Source organism: Aedes aegypti, chromosome 2 (genome assembly GCF_002204515.2).
Source record: "Aedes aegypti strain LVP_AGWG chromosome 2, AaegL5.0 Primary Assembly, whole genome shotgun sequence".
NCBI lineage: Eukaryota > Metazoa > Arthropoda > Insecta > Diptera > Culicidae > Aedes > Aedes aegypti.
The window spans coordinates 432,043,682-432,063,838 of NC_035108.1; the positions used below are offsets into that span (position 1 = coordinate 432,043,682).

Sequence of the window (20,157 nt, forward strand, 5' to 3'; positions counted from 1 at the left end):
GAAGAAGACCAGATAAAAATTCTGAAAGGAAATACTGAACAACAAGGTCAGTATGAGTTCTATGAGAATATTCTGATAGAATTCTTGATGAAATTTCTACTGGAATTATAAATCAAATCTCTGTAGAAGTTCCACATTCCCTCTTGGAATCTTTGGAAGAATTTCTGATAAGAATCTGTTTGAATTCTATTTGAAAAAAAAACTCAGAAAAAATCCTGATGGAATGTTCCTCCGGAGTTTTCTCCAAGAATTTTCCAGGTATTTTTCTTTTCTGAGATTTCTTTCGACGTTCCTAAATAACTCCTACGGAAATTCATCAAAGGATTCATTCAAATTTCCCTCCAGGAGTACCCCAATTCCTTCAGGGATCTTTTTGGAATTTCTTTAACGATTTCTTTAAGAATTACTATTTAACCTACTCAATAAACTCATGCAGGGATTGTCCAGGGAACCGCAAGAATTTTAAAGGAATATTGTTCTTAAAATCCTCCAGAATTTCTTCAGGAGATTTCTCCAACATTTTCACCAGGAATTCCTTCAGCAATTTTACCAAAAATTCATCCTAGGATATCACCAGGAGTTTCACCAAAGGTAAACCAGTATTTTCCTTGAGGATTCTACTGAAGAATCCACCTTGAAAACTGACACGAATAATATTACAGATTTCACCATGGATTTTACAAGTATTTCAATTGAGGATTTCATCAGCAAATCCTTCTGGGATTTCACTTTGAATACTCCCAGCAATTGATCCCCGAAAGTTATAAAGAATTCCACTAGGAACTTCTTGAGAAATTCTACCGGGAATGTTTCCAGGGTCACACTACTATTTCCTCCAGAGGTACCCGCTGGTATTCCTGTAGAGATTATACCAGGAATTCCGAATGAAATTACATCAGGAAATTTCGCATCTACCAGGAACTTCTCCAGAAAATCAATTCATCCAGAGATTCTGCCTCGGGAATTCTTCCAGAAATTCTGCCAAAGAAATCTCTCCACCAAAAATTATTCCACCATCAAGAATTCTTCAAAAGATTTCACCAAAAAATCTTCCAAAGACTCCTCCAAAGATAACATAAGAAATTATTTCAGAAATTCCCTTGTTCCTCATGTGACTCAACAAAAATATCCATTGGATTTTCCACGAAAAATGAAAAAAAAATGAACATCTTTACTTCACCATTGATATCATCAGTGTTTCCACGCAAAGAATTCTACCAGAGATTCCACCATTATTTTCTTGAGTGATTCAACTGGAGTTCCTCCATAGGTTCCAACAGGAATACTCTCAGAAATTCAAGCAGATTTTGTTTTCAACGATTTCACCAGGTGTTACACTAATATTTCCACTTGTAATTTCAACAAAGATTTTACAGGGAAGACCTCCAAGGATTGCACCAGGATTTTTCCAGGGATTCTACCAGTATTTTTTCGGAAATATTTCCAGGGATCACACCAGGAAATGCTCCAGCCTTTTCAATAGTAATTCTTCCAGATTTTTTTTTTCTAAATGTTCTATCAGCAATTTAACCGGGAATTTCGCAAATATCTCTCTCAGGGATTATCCTAGAATTTTCTTTGGAATTCCATCGGGAAGTACATAATAGACCAAAGAAGGAATATTCTCAGGGATTACACCAGGTTATCTTTCAGCGATTCCACCAAACCTTTTCCAAAGTATTTTCTCTAGGAATTCTTAAGGAAATTTCATCAAGATTTCCGACTGGAAATGTTTTATTTTTCAGGAATTTTACAAGAAATTTATTCATGTGTTCCACCAAGCTTTTGAGTAACGAACTTGAGGGAAAATATTATCGGAACTTCTAAAGGAAATCCGAGGTGTATCTCAAGCAGAATCTGTTCCTTTAGATATTCCACTAGAAATAATTCCAGGGTATCTACCATGGGATTCTTCAAATATGCCTAGAGGAAATGTTTGTGAAATCTGTGGAAGTTTTTTTTTTTGTAAAAATTCTGATGCAATCTTTGAAAAACTTCCTGGTCAAAATGCCGTAAGAAATTCTCAATCCCTGACCTAGAGAGAATCCCCGGAAATATTTCCGGTAGAATACATGTCGGAATCTCAGGCAAAATCTCTGGGAGAAATCTTGATTCAAATTTTAGAGAAAATAAGTTGTTGGAATTCCAAGTAAAAATTTCTGGAGAAATTCCAGGTTACCCTGTAGGAAATCCCTTGAGGAATTACTAATGGTGTTCTTGAAGGATTCCTTGGAAGAAATCTTGCTTGAATCTCTGGAAGAATTCCTTTTAGAATCCTTAGAGAAAATACAACGAATACAAATTTTTCCTTAAATGACTCTCATTCAATTGAACGGCGTCATTTCCAATTTCTTCTACATTGTTTTCTAAGTCTAGTTCTTCTACATTATTTCCTGAGTCTTGGATTTGAGTATACAAAAGGCGGAGAGAATCCATGATTTTAAGTCACATTCAATTGAATATGGAGCTCTTGACTATAAATTCCTAATCAATTCTACAACTTATGTGACTAATTCTGTTCGATTACAGTGTTATGTCTTATATTTTTACTCTTGTAAAATCAATGTAGGTTGAAACATCAATTGTGGCGGCAAGTTCATCTCTGATTGTTAACTAACTAAACTAAATTATTAACTAAAATGAGTTTAGCAATGGTTGCCATTTGATGTCAACTGAAAGTAGCAAAAACTGGACCCACAAGGTTAACTAGATTGTAGCTCGTCTTACGAAAGTTGGGTTCTTCACTAGCGACATTTTGCATGAGTCTGCAAAACTTGATCGTTTTTGTTGATTTATGCTGAAGATTAATGTTAGCTATCTTAACCGTCACCCCTACTCAAAGTTGGCAGTGAAAAGACCTGATCCGTATCTATTGGAAGTCGTCAAAGGCGAAAAAGCACAGAGTACATAGTGTAAAACACGTAATGTGAAACCATATAGGTGATAATGTAGATTGAATCGCAACATACATGAATATATTCATACACCCACTCTTATTTAAGCTTAATGAGAGTAAAGAGATTCAGAGAAACACAAGCATTGAAAAGCAAATTAATTTTACTGACATCTTATTTTGAATCTTGTCAACAATCCAAAGCCGAACGGTGACATTAACTGTTATCAAATCCTTACGATCACCGTAGGCCTACACAACATAGCCTTCATGGTTTCACGCAAGTTACGCAACAAATCGTCTAATTACCGCCACTTAATGAGCCTCCTCCGTTCCGTTGCAGCCAATAACCAAGAGGACAGGGACAACTTACGCATGACGGATTGCGCTGACGAACTTCACTCACAGGTTGTCGTCAATCACCGCTGCTGCTACTCAAATTCTCGTTCTTCGATTCACCGCAGCATGTTGCGTTTCGAAGTTTCCCGCACATTTCCGTTCCGATCAAAGGAATGCGAGTGCATCCGCATAACTGCCATAGAGCAACTAATCTTGTACCGTGAATCGGGGGAAAAATGAGCACTGTTTTACATCTTTTTGTATTGTAATCGTCCAAAATCTTACAACTTCTGTAATCGACGTTTTATTTGCAAAGTCAACATAATGCCCCTAAATGTAGGTATTTCAAGAATAAAAAAAATTGTGAAGGAAAAACTTTGCTTTCAATGCTGTATGAATTGTTATTGCATGAGTTCAGAATGAGAGTAAACACAACATTTCAACCACTCAGAGTTTGTATGAGATCAATTCGACTCCGGATTACGGTACTGAGTCTAGTCTGAACACAAATCGTTGTCGTTGATCGCATTCGGACATGTGTCACATCAACTCGCATCATGGAGCTTGTGGCTATTATTCCGATCTGCCGACGAGCAAGGTGGTTGACTTTCAATTTCAATGCTAAATTGCCCCACTTTGGAGTTGCGGCAATCGCAATGCATGTCTAGAACATAATTAACGCGCTGCCAAATGAAGAGTATGCGTTTTCTGCCGGCTCGGATACTTGTTTCGAGTATCAGGCCATAAATTGTCGCTTATTTTGGCAAAAGTGTTGCCCGCGATAGCCGACCAGCAAAGAGCAGTTTGTTGTAGTTCTTAATTAACCATATTTCGCAACAAAGCTACGCATTCGGTTCAACGGAAAAGAAGTCTGCGATTGTCATAAAACCCCGTCAAGTTTAGGTCTGCGTTAATCCGAAAGACATTCTTGAACTTCACAGCTTTGCGCGGTTGTAAAATTCCATATCGTGGGACATCGCTGTTGGAGTAATCTTAGCAATTAATTCGACTAGCACGCCGCGGAACAACTGTAGGAAGAAACGAATGCAGATATTAAACAGTCGATTTGGAAGATACGGATCACGACAAGTAGAAGCGAATATGGTATTGGCAATGAGAACAAGAGCGACATTTGTATAAGTTACGATTGCATATGTTGACTTCTCTTAGAAATTCATAAAAATCACGTTCTACTTTATTTTTAAGTAAAAAGTAAATTATATAAATATAGATTTGATTAGCATATAACGTTTTAACTGTTTTATTATTGACTTGATTGAAGAAGACAATTACATTCTTGTTTCGGTTCGCTATATCGTAACTACTGAATCGATTCAATGGGTACTTAATAGTTTTGTTCCTTTCAAATCTCCAGGAGCGGATGGGATTTATCCTGTTCTGCTCCAAAAGGGGTTTGAGTCTATCAAACATGTTTTGAAAAAGCTACTTGTAAGCAGTTTTGCTACCGGGTATATTCCCAGATCCTGGCGTGATATTACTGTAAAGTTTATCCCGAAAGGAGGACGTGCGTCGTATGAAGAAGCGAAGAGTTTTAGACCAATCAGTCTGACCTCTTTTCTTCTGAAATGTCTGGAACGCATTATCGATCATCACATCCGTGATGTTTATTTGGCAAACATGCCTTTTCATGTGAATCAACATGCTTACCAATCTGAAAAGCCCACAGTAACTCTCTTACACAAAGTTGTATACGATATCGAGAAAGCATTCGCTCAGAAGTAATCCTGTTTGGGTGTATTCTTGGATATTGAAGGCACCTTTGATAACGTGTCTTTCGATGCCATATTGGAAGCCGCACGAAACCATGGGCTAACTGCAATGATTACCAATTGGATTCATCAAATGCTCAAAAACCGACATCTCTTCTCGACATTGCGTCAAGCAGCGATTCGAAAATTGAGTGTTTGCGGATGCCCCCAAGGGGGAGTCTTATCACCACTTTTGTGGAATCTCGTAGCAGATACGCTATTTAGGCAACTCAATTATTGCGGTTTTACAACTTATGGATTTGCCGACGACTATCTAGCATTGATAGTAGGTATGTGCATAAGCACCCTATTCGACCTGATGCAAAGTGCTTTTCAGGTAGTCAAGAGTTGGTGTCGCCAATATGACCTTTCGGTTAACCCGAATAAAACATCTATTGTTCTTTTTACGTAAAGACGAAACCGCGATGGAATTCGACCTTTACGTATTATTGGTACTGAGATTAATGTAACTGATTAGGTAAAGTATGTCGGAGCCGTTCTAGATTCCAAACTATCTTGAACACTTCGAATTGATTTCAGAGTCAAAAAAGCTTGCATGGCCTTCGGTCAATGCCGGCGAACCTTTGGTAAAACCTGGGGCCTCCGACCTAAGCATATCAAATGGATTTACACAACAGTTATTTGACCAACATTGGCATATGGATGTCTTGTGTGGTAGCAAAATGTCTTTGTTGGCTTCGGGGTCATGCGGGTAGCGGCGTCAGTCGTTGAAACGTATTGTGCTATGAAGCGTGAGTTCGATTCCCGCTCTAGTCGGTGGAAACTTTTCGTCAAACGAAAAATTCATCACTGGGCCACTGGGTGTTCTCAGTTGTCCGTTGCCTAATGTTCGTGAATGTTTAGTCTTTGCAGCCTTTGGCTGAAGACGGTGTAAATTGTCTTTAAAAGGGCGAAGTGAGAACAATCCAATCAAAATTGAGCCATCTCCAAAGGATGTGCTTGATGCGTTCTCTACAACTCCCACAGCAGCGCTCGAGGCCCTTTTCGACGTTGCGCCACTACACATACTACTTAAACAAGAAGCTCTTACCGTTTATGGGTACTGAATCTACTGGAGAGAATCCGGTGAATCGTAGATCTACACACACTTCGTTGTTTCCACTTTTGGTGAATTGGGACAAAATTGTCCGGGAAGAGTGGACGTCTGGCTATTTGGAAAGAAGTATATCAAACAAAATAGTATGTTACATTGATGGCCCCCTTCTTGAAGGTAGAGCTGGTGCTGGTGTATATTCTCGTGAGTTAAGGGTGAATCAGTTTCACTCACTTGGTAGAAACTGCACCATTTTCAGGCGTAAATATTTACTCTTATGTGTGGAGTGCAATCAGCACTTCAACAGCGCATAATGGGTAAAGTCATATACTTCTGTTCAGATAGTCAGGCTGCTATAAAAGCTCTTGTTATCGCATGTCGATATCAAATTGCGGAACTGGTAAATCTTCCATCGCTGGAAATAAATTGACTGATGAGCTAGCTCGCGATGGAGCATCGTATGATTCATTGGCCCTGAGCCAGCTATTCCAATTTCGAAGTGCTGGGTGAAGCTTCAGATAAATTCTTGGGCGGCAACTCAGCACAAGCAATATTGGAATAGTTTGGAGTCGTGTCGTCAAGCAATATTGTACATTACTGAGCCATCTCCAAGGGTGGCGAAATATTTAAGAAATCAAAGCAGAATTGCAGTCTCTTGGTCAGAGCGCTGACAGACTACTGCCGACTCAACTATCACATGGCAAATATTCAACGTGCTGACTCATTTGTGTGTGATAGTTGTGACTCCGTTTATGAAACTTCGTATCACCTGATATGTAACTGTTCAGTTTTTGCGCAAATGCGATTCCAATTACTTGGTAAACACTTATAAGTGAAAATGAATTCAGAAGGCTGAATCTACAGGACATTCTGTTTCTCTTAACCCGCTGTGGTAATGAGCTATAGGCTCTCTTTACGCTCATGCGTTTTGCAGTGCCCTTTTGAGGGCGCTGTTCGAACCCATTGTGGTATGGAGATACATGCTCTCATTTCCCTTATGCTATCTTCCTTCTTCAAGGGACCCCACTCCTATTTCTTCCCATCTTTCCCTTCCCTTCATCTCCCATCGGGTAGATGATGTATAGGCTCAAATATGGCGATGGCACAAATCTCCCAACTGGTGGGGAACGTGCCTTTGGAGCCAGACTTCTGATACCTCATACATTATGATACGTTTACAATATAAAGTGTTTTTCCAAGAGATGGGGAGTTTTGTTGGATAAACTAAATTGGTCACAGACATGCTTGGATATTCAAGAACTCACTTCCATAAGGAAAAAAAAAAAAATAATTGAAAAATGGTGCGGGTGGTTTTATATAACATCTTCATTTTCAACATATTAGTGTTTACGAGTCAAACGTGAAAATTCTTCAGCTTCTAATAATTCCAATAGTGTTTTAAGTAGTTTAAACCAATCAACAGAAAAAAATTATTCGTAGAAATACGCTGGTTAACTTGAATGAAGCGCAAAATCTCCGTTTTATCTCAAAATTAGTTTTTGTCACAAGATTTAAAATTGTCCTTTTTTTTAGGATGTTTGAAGTTTATCATTTAGTTTGTTCAGCTCCTTAATAGTTTCATGGAAAGATTTGTTGTAAAATTTTCCATTTTTCGTGGTGGGTATCATTGCAATACTTTTGAACATTTTCTGAAAAAAAACTCAGGAGGATTTTTTATTATTTTCTTGCAGAACTTAATGGGAGAATCTGTACGAATAAGTCTTGAAATTTCAAATGATTATCTTGAAATTTATAAAATGTACTCCTTGCAAAATCTTTAGCTCGTAACTGATGTAATCTTGAGGAAACCATTTGTCCAAAAGGGAAGTTCGGCCGAATTACCTACTAAAAATATTCAGCTTGCTATAACGCTGATGAATAGGATTTTAAAATTCGGTCCAATAATAGTTGATCATTTTTATGATGTTATCGGACGTCATGTTTGTCGTAACACCAAGAGAAAGATTAAATTGACTTGTTAAATTGGGACGAATTTGTGAATTCCGCACATCATGTCAAAACTCATGGCTGAAGGCTGGTTGGTTTTTAGGTTACCAACGGTGTGTTCTTTTAAATATAGGCTATTTTTTCGAGTTTCACTGATGTTATTACTGTTGGTAAAAATACGCTGATATTTTGAGTGCTCAATATTACCTTTTTTAAATCATTTGAAGCTCCTTGTACTCTTTTACGCTTGCTTTCATTTTCATAAGAGATTTTTCCTTCTCTTGATCATAGGCTGTTACTTCGAAATTACCTTCTTTCATAAATATTACCATTGAAGCATAATTCATCAAGTGTATCATTGAAAACATTTTTTTTTTCGACTTATATATTTAAAGATAGTACTTACTGGCGTTATATATGATAACATTTTTGTCCGAGATTTCGCCTACTTCCCTAAAAAGGCTATTCTTTTAATTTCGGCACATTCAGCACCAGTTATTTTAAAAACTTATACTGAAGAAGTAGATATTTATAAATCCATGATTAATTGTCTCATTTAAAAATAACTCGACATGCGATGCTATTATTCAGGACAGCAATCTATCCTTGGAACTCATTCGTAGCATGTATACTTTAGTTCATTCTTTTATTTTAGTTTTTTGGCCAAACGGCATTCGGCCAAATGGAATTTGGCAAAATGAACCGGAATCTTCAAATTTAATATTCCAAGTACAATTATGCCCACATTTTAATAATTTAATGATGAAAAGGTTAACATGTAAACCATTAACGCTATGAAAAATACAAAGACTGTTCAACTATAGACATATTTTTTGGCGTTATCCGACCAGTTGATAACAACAAAATTGTAGCATAATTAAAACAAGATTTTTTACAAATTACAAATTTTGTTTCATTTTTTTCGAAGCAATTTGAGTTGATGGAGAAAATTATAACATTATTAAAACAAAATCAATTGTAATAACAAATTTATATCAATTTAAAACATAATTATAACACATTTTTATAAAATCGTTGAGAGCTATTGACTATAACAAATTTTGTTATAATTCACTTGTAGAAAATAACAAAATGAGTTACATTTTCGATTGATTCGAAACATAATGAGTGACATCATATTTAAATAATGACATGTTTTGATAAAATTTTGTTTAGCGTAGAGGAAATTATTATATATAATCAATAGTTATATAGTTATAATTTCTGTTAGTTATTCTCACAAGCCATAATAATAACATATTTTGTTAGAAAGCGCGTTTTTTCTAACCAAGTAAGAAAAACTCTATTGAAATCGACTAGTCGGCTAGCGTAGCTAAGATTATTTCCAGGAAGAAGCCTTGGGGGCCAAGCAAATTCTTGTTTTACTGAAGTAATTTCGGTAGCAATAAGGCTGATACAAATATTAAATTTCTTTTATGTCCGAGACCACTTGGAAGGTACGAGGGAGGGGGGATAAAAATAAATAAGGAACAAAAAAATATAAATGAAAAAAAAATATATTTTCGAATTTTTATTTTTAATGATAGTTGTTAAACTGTTTTTAATCGTCCTCTGGATCATTATTTTACTTGTTTTTTACTTTGTAAATTGAAAAAACCTAACTGATGTCAAAAAAATGATGAATCTGTTTTTTTTCTCCCCTTCAAAATTTTCGGATTTTCGAAGGGGGGGGGGGGGGGGGTTACATAAAAGAGAATTAATATTTGTATCAGCCTAATCACGATTTCTACAAGTTTCGTAGTTTGCATAGATTTGTATTGGTTTTATATGTTTGTGATTTTGTCTAGCTGCACATCAGTGATATAGGTGAATTTCAATTTTCAATACGGATAATGAACATTATTTGTCTAATGCAGTAAAATAAATCCTTGTAGAATCCTTCCAAAGAACTCACGAAGAACATCTCTTGTGATTCTTTTACGAATTTTTTTAGGTATTTTGTGCTGTCAGAAGTTTCCCACGGAAGTTTCCTCGGCAATCTTCTAAGTTTCTCCTGGAATTCCCTCGTGAAACCATTCAAAAATTAGTAGTTATTATTCAATAGATTTTTCCTGAATTTTTTCAGGATTTCTAAACTTAACAGAGAATTTCCCCAAAAATCTCTATCAAAATGCTTATAAAAACTTCTTGACGAATTTCACCGAAGAATCCTTTAAAGTTCTTGCAAGTATTTCTTCAAGAAGGTTTTATACAAACTTATTATTTGAAAATACCAATTGTTAGTTTATAATATTATCCAGTTGTTAATTCATAATTTTTACAGGGTTTTCTGGAATTACTGAGGGTATCTCCAATAAATAGTACACGGCAAAATTATCTTCAATATCACAAAACGAGGATTCTATCCACAAATTGTTTAGAGAGTCTACCATCCGTTTATCTACGCTGAGATATTTTCTAAAGTTTCTCTTCAAATTCCCCGTAATAATAGTTTTAAGAAATGTCTACCTACGATAATTTGAAAAATTAAAACATTCCTATAAGTTTTCTAGCGGCATACGTCAAGTTTTGTCAAAAACTCTTCCTCGAAAATATTTTCAAAGTTCATTTTAGAAGTTCTATAAAAAATCTTCAGAAATTCCGTCTAGTATTCTTTTAGATTTTATAAATTACTTCATTGATTTTTGTTAATTCAGAGATTCTTCCAGAATCTATCCACTCTCTATTTTTGGTTTAACATCTTTACAGGAATACCTCAATATTTTTTTAGGGATTTTTTCAAAAATTACAAAAAAAGTTTTGAAAAGACTTCCAAAGAAATTTGTTGCATAATTTCAGATCATCGTTTTGTCTCAAGTCCAGAACATGACTCATATTCTGAATAGTAACTATTCATAGGGGTAAAATGGATAATTCAATATTTTTCAATACAGAGTACATGAATTGCAAATTAATTGTTCATCCTTTATAGAAACTTTGAAGATTTCATTGACAAATTTCTGTTGAAAGGCAAGTAATCGAAATATAACTCATGTTTGGAATTTGAAACAAAACCGTTAATTGAATTCGAAAGAGTTTACTAACCTGCTGGCGCAAAATTCAAATATTTACTGTAGAACTTCTGAAATCGACGAAATTTTGGTCGGTGGTATCGCACATTCTGTTTGTCTGTGAGATTTACTACAAAAACAAATTGGTTCTTTTTTATTCGTCTTTTATAATGGACAATTATTGACGTTAAAACGGATGCAACTTTTACTGAAGGTAGTTGTAACATCTTAGAACATGTTTTGCATGTGTACTTGCAGAAATTTCGAACAAACTTTTTTGAAGACACTATTTTTCATTATTGTGGTAGAACTGTATAAGTTTAAGCTGAAGATGAAACGAAGCCAAACTTAAAATTTTCAAGAGCTTAAATCTGGAGAACCGAACACCCGTTTGAGCTGAAAACTTAATCGATTAGTCACCTCCCGCTAGTAACAGTGGTACCACTGAAGTAACCAAATAGAACTTTAATACATCCTGATGACACGCCCTGTATTAGTAGTATGAAAGCTCACAAAGGCGAATTAAAGGGCTAGTAGTTACAGGAGCAGTGTACCCAGAAAGTCACTAAGGAAGAGCACAATGGTTAGGGCCTGGGAGGGAGAAACCAATATAAAATTTATGTACGTCATAGTGAGCCGGGATTCCGCTGTCACGAACTGTCACTGTGAGCCCAGATCTCAAACATTGGACTAACATGGACAAAGCGTGTAACTGATCAAAACACATTTTCGCATTTCATCAAAAGTGACAAAAATCGAATGAATATCAATTCGTGCACATAATGCAAGTAATGTCACGTGAGCACCTTTCAATCTGATTGAGTATGAATCATTGAAAAACGCATCGATTTACTATTTCCAATGAAAATGAATATTTAGTGTATAGAAAACTGTGGCCCTTTTCCCATGTTTGTCAGGAAAGATCGAAAGTGCACAACATAAGAAAACTAGCGATTTTCCCCAAGCCCGCCTTGATTGTTGTTGGCAAGCTGGAGTTATCTTGCAGTTCAAGCAAACGTTGTTCTATATTTCGTGTGTAGTATCTGTGCCTCCCTCACAGGTTAGGGCATGTTGTTCTAAATTCTTAGCAGTGCCTCGGCGTGCCGTGAGATAGGCGAACAATAGAAATATTAGTAGTAGAACGCTAGTGGCGCTGTTGTCACAAAATTGAATTAATTTATAGTTACCTTAACATGTAGTTTTGTAATGTTTTTTCAATGTCAGATTGTAGAGGATGGGGGTTATGTTTGTTATGTTTTTAAAAAATGATTTGACACTTTGAGGCCCGGTACTCACGCTGTCAGCGCGTGGCAAACTAGATGTTGGTAACACGAACAGTAGCGACATTAGCATTCTTAGGTTAATGCTTCTACTAGGCGAACCGACCAAGTGGAGCAAGATAAAGGAAACGTGGAATATTCAAAGAACTTCAAACATGCAGCCTTGAATATATATTGTGACGCATATGCGGGCAAGGGTGAGTAAGTTGGTTAACAACGAATATTTTATTCCGATTTCGAAGTGTCTTGTAGAGAAACAGTATTTTCTATGCATTTAGCGTTAGCGTAGTTCCGGTACCGTTAGGTATTGTATTCATCATCTTTCTGGTGTTATATCCCAACTAGGATAGATGCTGCTTCTTAGCTTAGTGTTCTTATGAGCATATCCACAGTTATTGATTGAGAGCTTTCTTTGTCAATTGACCATTTTTTGCGTACGTGACAGACACGAAGATACTCTATGCCCTGAAAAGTCGATCAAATTTCATTTACGAAAAGTTCCTCGACCAGTGGGATTTGAACCCACGACTCTCATCGTTGTCTTACTGAATAGCTGCGCGTTTACCGCTACGGCTAAATAGGACTTGGTAGATTGGATACCTACTTGGATGTTGTTTTGTTTTGATAATCTCATCTAGATTGCTTTCAGGAGCAACGCTAAGGAATAAACCTAGATGCAATCTTAAACAAGAATACCGAAACCATGAATATTGTTATTCTCAGCCATCCCGGAAACGTACCGTAATTTGAGAGAGGGAGAAAAATTGTTGATGTAGCACTTATTTAACCGTTCAGTCGTCGCGTGGTTTGCCTCAGCCACAACCACCACGCAGCTCCTGTGTACGGTAAGCGAGGTTTTTTCACCACTATTGTACAAAATACAACAGCGCAACTACTGAAGTGTTAATGAGAGACCACTGACTCAGCGACACCCTCATAAGTGATACGGGATTGGTGGTTGTGAGGGGTAATAGGTCAGGATCAGTTGAATATATATAAATTGTAACGTAACGTTGCGTTACTCTCACTCAATTGGAGGAAGGTGGTAGGCTTAGGCGTCATGGGTCGTACATAAATGTGAATTTTAAAATGCAAAAAGCGTTATACCGAGAAGGAAAAACATAACAATTGCCGTGTTACGTAATAAATGGATGCTAAAAGTCTTAAAAGAAAAAAATCAAAGAAAACTATCTTTACATGACTTTAAAAGTGCTTATTCAGCTGAAAAAACTGTCCTGTAGGGGCATACCTCAGAAAGTAAGGCCACAATCCAGTAATTGAAATCGAGCCGAAGATCTAAACCAATTGCCAAAAAACATCTTAATAATTTGCACAAAACAAACAAGCCTCCTTTATTTATATATGTCACTCCAATCAACTTTGCGGGACTTTCTACCTGGATTTGACTCACGCATCCAAACACATCGACTGAATTCACACGTATGTAGGTACAGCAGCACACCCTGGAACAACAAGTTTCTTGTTTATGTTGTGGGAATAACCGGTCAAAACATCATCATCTTCGCTCAGAATATCGCCGGGAAGCGCAAAACCAACGCGATTGACGTCGTCATCGTTGTACTTCGAGCATTACAGCAGATTTGTTAGGGTGGGACTACGATTTTGTGATTTTTTTTTTCTATAAGCAATTGATATGAAATTTTGGCCAAGAACTTCAAATATGCTCAATATCCGTTTCACAAATTTTGAAGTTTTTTCGTAGCAACTGGTGAAAAGCTAAGCATCAGGTAAAATCATTCAAAATAATAGTAGTTTTTGTTTTCAAAGTTTTTGTTAAGCAACAATTACGAAAAAAAATGGATTGCGTTTTTTGTAGCTTGGGAGGAAATTATAATTATGAATTATAATAATGAAAGAAATAAAACTTAAAATTCACAAGATATCCAAATTATTAAAACAAATATTATGTTGAGTCTTTCCACCTGGTGGTTAACGTTTCAACAAAGGTCAAAGTTGTACATTTTGTTTGAAAATCGGCTCTTACTACTATTATTCTAAATACAACGGTACATAGTTTGTTTGCAAGTGGTGAAACATTTTAACTTAGTGAACCAATTTGAACGTTTCAAGAATCGACCACCCTAATTCCTACTTAAATAGATGTCAGCATCGAACCGGTTCGTCCATCGCACATTGCTCTCTCAAAACAAGAGGCGCCATCATCCCCAGGGTTGAGCTTATTCAGTCTGCAAGACGACCTAATCCCAACGACGTGCTCCGGATGTATCCCTGTGCTGAATCGTCGTGAATCGTTTACAATCTTCCGAGTCAGCGACATGCGCGAAACCTTGAAGAGCGGCAGTAATCCACGAAGATGTCTACAGGAATTGTTGTGTTTCTGTGCTTACTCGGGCTGATCTGTACAAAATGTTAGTTGTTTATTTGTTTCAAATTTGAAATTTATTAGGTTAAATAAAACCTTGTATGATTTTACAGGTTTTGAGTTTCCCGATCAGAAGCGGATATCGGAGAGGAGTAGGTATTCATATCTATCTGAAAAAATCCTTGTTCTCAACTAAATTATTTATCCCGTGTAGAATGTGATGAATACCGGCAGTTAACGGTGAAAACGTCGGCCCTGCTTACGCTCTCCCTTCGGCCAACAAAGATAAAATTCGATGACTACAAGTGCCCCAATACGGTGGATTTAATTGTGGGCGGGGAACGAGCTCGAGTTGGGGAATTCCCCCATCAGGCTCTGCTTGGATACCCCTCGGATAATAACAAGATCGAATTCAAGTGTGGTGGATCTCTGATCAGTAATCGATTCGTTCTAACGGCTGCCCATTGCTTGAAAGGAAACGATCTGCCGACCGTGGTGCGATTGGCGGAGCTGGATCTAAGTGTCGAAGACAAAGATCAGGTGGACTTTGACGTGGAGAAAGTGATCAAACATCCGGAGTATTCGTCAAGGCAAGCGTACAACGACATCGCCCTGGTGAAGCTAGATCAGGATGTCTATTTCACGAAAATGTTGCGTCCAGCATGTCTCTGGACCTCTTCAGAACTTAATATGACTCAGGCTATAGCAACAGGGTTTGGACGTACAGATTTTGGTGAGTCCCAGATGGTCACGAAACAAAAAGCATTTTTCCCAAATTCGTTCTTCCAAATTTCAGGTGGCACTTCTTCGGACCAAATGCTGAAAGTACAGCTGGACGTGTTCGATGCTTCAGCATGCGGTTACCTCAATTCGATGGCAACAAAGCGGAAGTTTCCTCGTGGTGTTATCAGCAGCCAAATTTGTGCCGGAAGTTTGCGGGACAATAGGGATACCTGCCAGGGAGATTCCGGAGGCCCACTAGAGGTGGTAACCGATCAGAAGGGGTGTACCTTTCACATCATTGGAATCACTTCAACTGGAGCGGGTTGTGGATCGGCGGTGCCGTCGATTTATACAAGAGTATCTAGTTATATTGATTGGATCGAAAGTATTGTTTGGGTAGGGGACGCCTGAGGGATCATTGACGAGTTTAGTTTTAAATGGATCATTTTGAAAGTGATTTGATTTCAAATTAATGGTTTATTCGATATTAATTAAAAAAATAAGGTATATTAAAACTCAATATTGATTCAATGTTTGTAGTTTGTTTCGAACACGAAAATTTGAGAAATTGCCTAAATAAATCATCATGAACTAACATAATATCACATCAAAAAACTTCTGGCGATTAAATTCAGAAATTCTAATATAGACTATAAATCACGTCTTCTAATGAATACTGTAAAATCCTTGAAATTGCTACTGAATATTTTTCAAGATTGTTTCAGTGATTTTTCTCTGAAATTATTCAAAATTCTACTAAAATGGTTTTCAAGAATTCTACCGAAGGGCTTTACATAAAACATGTAGACCAATCCACTGTGAATGCGAACTGACACTGATGAAGATAACAAAGGGTAGTCGAAATTTGCGTATCTTTCAAAAGACAAGCAATTAGGGCGAAATTTAAGGTGAAAGTTGATTAGTTACGTAAACATAATGTGGCAACTCACCCGAACCACCCACTATAGCACACTGTCGAGCCATTCAACCAGACGGAGCACAATGTTATGTGCGTCAACCAAAAATAAATCATCGTGTTCCATGTAGGGTGACCCGATTCGATAACCCCCCCTCCCTAAGGATAAATGGAAATATCTAGGTTAAAATAACTTTATCTAATTAACCCTCTAATACCCAACCCCGCCTTTAGACGGGGTACACATTGGAATTTTGTGTATTTTTTCGTAGCTCGGAAATCAAAATGATTTTATTTTTGGCTACAACCTTCACTCATAACACGCATATAAGAAAAGTTTTTTATTACTTTTGAAACTTTTTTGTATTTTTAAAAATTGTTTGAAAAATTGTATTCTTATATAACATACAAATACCCGGGGTTCATTTAACGTGTGATATAAAATATCGTACCTTTTATATTTTTCTACGATCAACCTATCACAAAAGAAGAGCTTGTTGGTATTCAAATAATTTTAAACCTGTTTTTCCGTTAAATACACGGAAAATAAAAATATTTCCAGAAAAATATTAAAAATTTAATATTTTTAAAATTAGCGTAAAAGTTTGAATTTTTATTATTGCCAAAAAACCAGTAACTAGAAGAGGCTTCAAGGAAAAATGAAAAAGGGTAGGGATGTTCAAAAATAAAAATTATAAAAATCAAAAACCGAAATCCATAGATTTGCGAATAAAAATAAATCATTGCCCAAAACGTGTTTAGAACGATTTTAGATAACTAAAAATGATATTTAGATCGAAAATAAAAATTTGGGTATTAGAGGGTTAAAACAACACACATCAATTGATTTATTATCTAACAAGTTGTTTGATAAAAGCAAGCTTTTCCTCCGAAATCTACCTAATTAACTGAAAATAACATCTTTCTTAAAATTTATTTATTTAGAAGTCAATAGCAACAGACTTGAAAATTAAAAACATTTTACAACATAAATTACGCAGAGCTCGTGACTGTACATTTATATTGATCTGCTGTAGTACATAGCTGTAGTCTATTCGGCCTTGCAAGATACCAGCAGCCAGGAGAGCTCGTGACATATCTCTACGAACTTGAAGCAGCTGTAGACCAATCAGCTGGCAACCATTCTCGTAACGTGGCAGACGGAATTGGTCACTCCAAGGCAGTTTGGGCAAGGTGAATCGAAGAAACCGATGTTGGGCAGATTCAACACCGTTGTTGTAATACGGATTCCAAACGGGAGAACAATATTCCAAAATCGAGCGCACCAACGATCCTTAAAGAGATTTCAGACAATGAACATCGGATACGCAATGCCAGTATACTAAGCGATACAAGAATTTTGCACCCTCAAATATATCAAATGATATTGCAATATGTCAATGTTTTGATTCAATATATCGGTGGTATCGATACTACGATTCGATAATCGTATCGAATCAAGTATCGATACTTCGCAATGTCGGCACGCCCCTAGCGCCACCTTGGGAGAGCTACTACATAGGGTAAATGATGGCTTCGGCACCCTGAGGGTATTTTCGTTAGCACTAACTTATCGTCCTTGTCAACATTTATCTACGGAACAAGAGTTAACTTCAATGTACTCAACATATTCCTTGAACTATAATCTTCCTTGTGAATCTCATCTATCACAAACATATTATATAACATGAGTTTAATCATTAAATGAAATAAATGCATTCGAAATTATCGTCATTCGTGAGCTGCCGAATAAAACAACACAAGAACTGCTTAAGAAAAACTCACCACTTTAAACGGTCCAATTCTCCGCTCCAATTCCATTTTTTTCACAAAAACTACGCACCGATCACTTATGCACTATTAAACTTTCGATTTGTATATAAAGCACTCGAAAATACTTAATTTCAATGCTTCAAATCACAAATTAAAATTAATGCACTTTGATTTCCTCGGCAATCACTTTTTATCACTGGACAAGGTTGCCAGGAAACCATACTCAATTGCGGTGTATTTATTATTCACAATTTAAATTCATAGAAAAAGTCAAACACAACTCATTAATTTATTGGAATTAGGCAACAAAGCATGCATTGGTAATAATTGAGCCTTTCAATACTTTCCTTATCTGCGTATTGTAGCGCATAAACATCAATATACTGAGAAACATATGAAACATACGTCTTTTAATAGGTTAACTATTTTGGCAACACTCCTGTTGTTCTACAGACAATTCGCGACTACGAAGCAAAAAGAGATTTCACAAAGCACTCGCACCAACGGTAAACCTTGTAAGGAACTGTCATCGTGTACGTGAAAAAAATCAAAAAACATCTCTCCTTATTTTTCTCACATAAAACCGAAGAAAACATCAGCAGCTTCGTAGTCGCGAATCAGAGGATGATGTTTATGCGTCAAGTCATGAGTGAATTGATTTGCAAAGGGTCTATTCTAATTGTTCATACACTGAGAATAATATGAACGCAAATAAATTTTAATAGTAAAGTTTGGATTTTGATCCGAATATGCCGATCGAACAATATTCGGAGAGTGCTAATCATAACCCACAAAAAATCGTGAAACATCGCAACCGTTTTTTTATGTTACCATTCACTCTCTCGTAATAACATGGTGATAGATCATTCAAGAGCAGCAACCTTTACAGACCACAACCATATCGAGCCATTCAGCGAATAGTTCAATTCACGGTGAAATTATTTACCTTTTGCATTTAAAGAAATTTAAAAACAACTGCGCAAGTACCGTCGTTGGGGGTGAGATTTGGCCAAAAATGTGTAAGTCCTCATTTATTTCTAAACAACTTTCGCAATTTGCATGATATGTTCGGCTAAATAAGAGAATACTTTGCCAATGCTGACCAAATGATTGAAATTTGATTATTTTCCTCTAAATAGGAAACGTACGAAAATTTGCCCAAACTCACCCCTTCGAGGGGATGACATTTGGCCAAACAAACAACACTCAGGAAAGTGAACTATCGATAAACATAGGAATCCCTTATGAAAATTCGCCACAAGACATCGGAATGAAATTCATAAATTTACGTTATAAAACCGAAATTTGAAAACGACAATAGTTTTCGCGGCATCGTGGAATCGAACCAAGAACCTTGCGATCAATAGGCTCGTGCGCACTCCCCTTTTCTATCGACGCCTTAATGTGGGGTGATGCTAAAACGATACATACAGCTTTCGTATTGCAATAATCGTTCCATTATTCTTAAGGCAAAATATATGAACTTATATAGTCCAGTTTGCTGCGTGTAGAATAGATACCCAATAAGAACAAATCAAGAGAATCGTGTTCCTTTCAAATTTTCTAGAGCTTTCCAATATGATGGATAGGAATGTGAGATTTCTAAATAGTATTCGTCCACCTAAAAGCGAGATTATCTGTGAAGCCTTAAAAGTGACAACTTAAAAAGGCCTTTTTCAAGCTTTTTTCGATGATTTATTAAAAATAAATTACTAGTTCTATGAATCTAATATTTCGATGGTACAGTCAACCTTCATTCGTTGCGCTAAACCTGTAGCCCACTTAGTGCAAGACTTTGACTAATCGGGCTGAGTTTCGAGTTGTCAAATAACATAAAACAAACAAACGAAGCTATAAACATTGATAAATTGCGTCTTACAATTGAAACGTAGCCCACTTAAAGATAATGCAACGAACGAATTTCGACTGTAGTTGTAGATAATTTCAAGGATTACCACGGTTACTATATTGAGAAGGTGATATATTCCGAAAACTGACAGCTACTTGATGACGTCATTCCTATCCATCTCGAACAAATTTGTGAAAAAATGATCTAGTGATCCTGATGGTATATAGTACGAAAGAAGTGAAACCAGTGTGTGGCAAGT

At 36.5% G+C, this 20,157-nt stretch overlaps 2 protein-coding genes across 8 annotated transcripts in view; one reads left to right on the plus strand and one right to left on the minus strand.

Annotated features, from left to right (window-relative positions):
• Positions 1-20,157, minus strand: part of LOC5575537 (angiotensin-converting enzyme) — a 527,507-nt gene that overhangs the window by 44,907 nt on the left and 462,443 nt on the right. The gene's annotated exons all lie outside the window — the stretch shown is intronic.
• LOC5569884 (serine protease snake) lies at positions 14,480-15,880 on the plus strand. The gene is made up of 4 exons (XM_001658731.2): positions 14,480-14,683; positions 14,751-14,789; positions 14,852-15,370; positions 15,434-15,880. Exons 1-4 carry the CDS (start codon positions 14,629-14,631, stop codon positions 15,769-15,771), a joined length of 951 nt encoding a protein of 316 aa, XP_001658781.1. The 5' UTR covers positions 14,480-14,628; the 3' UTR covers positions 15,772-15,880.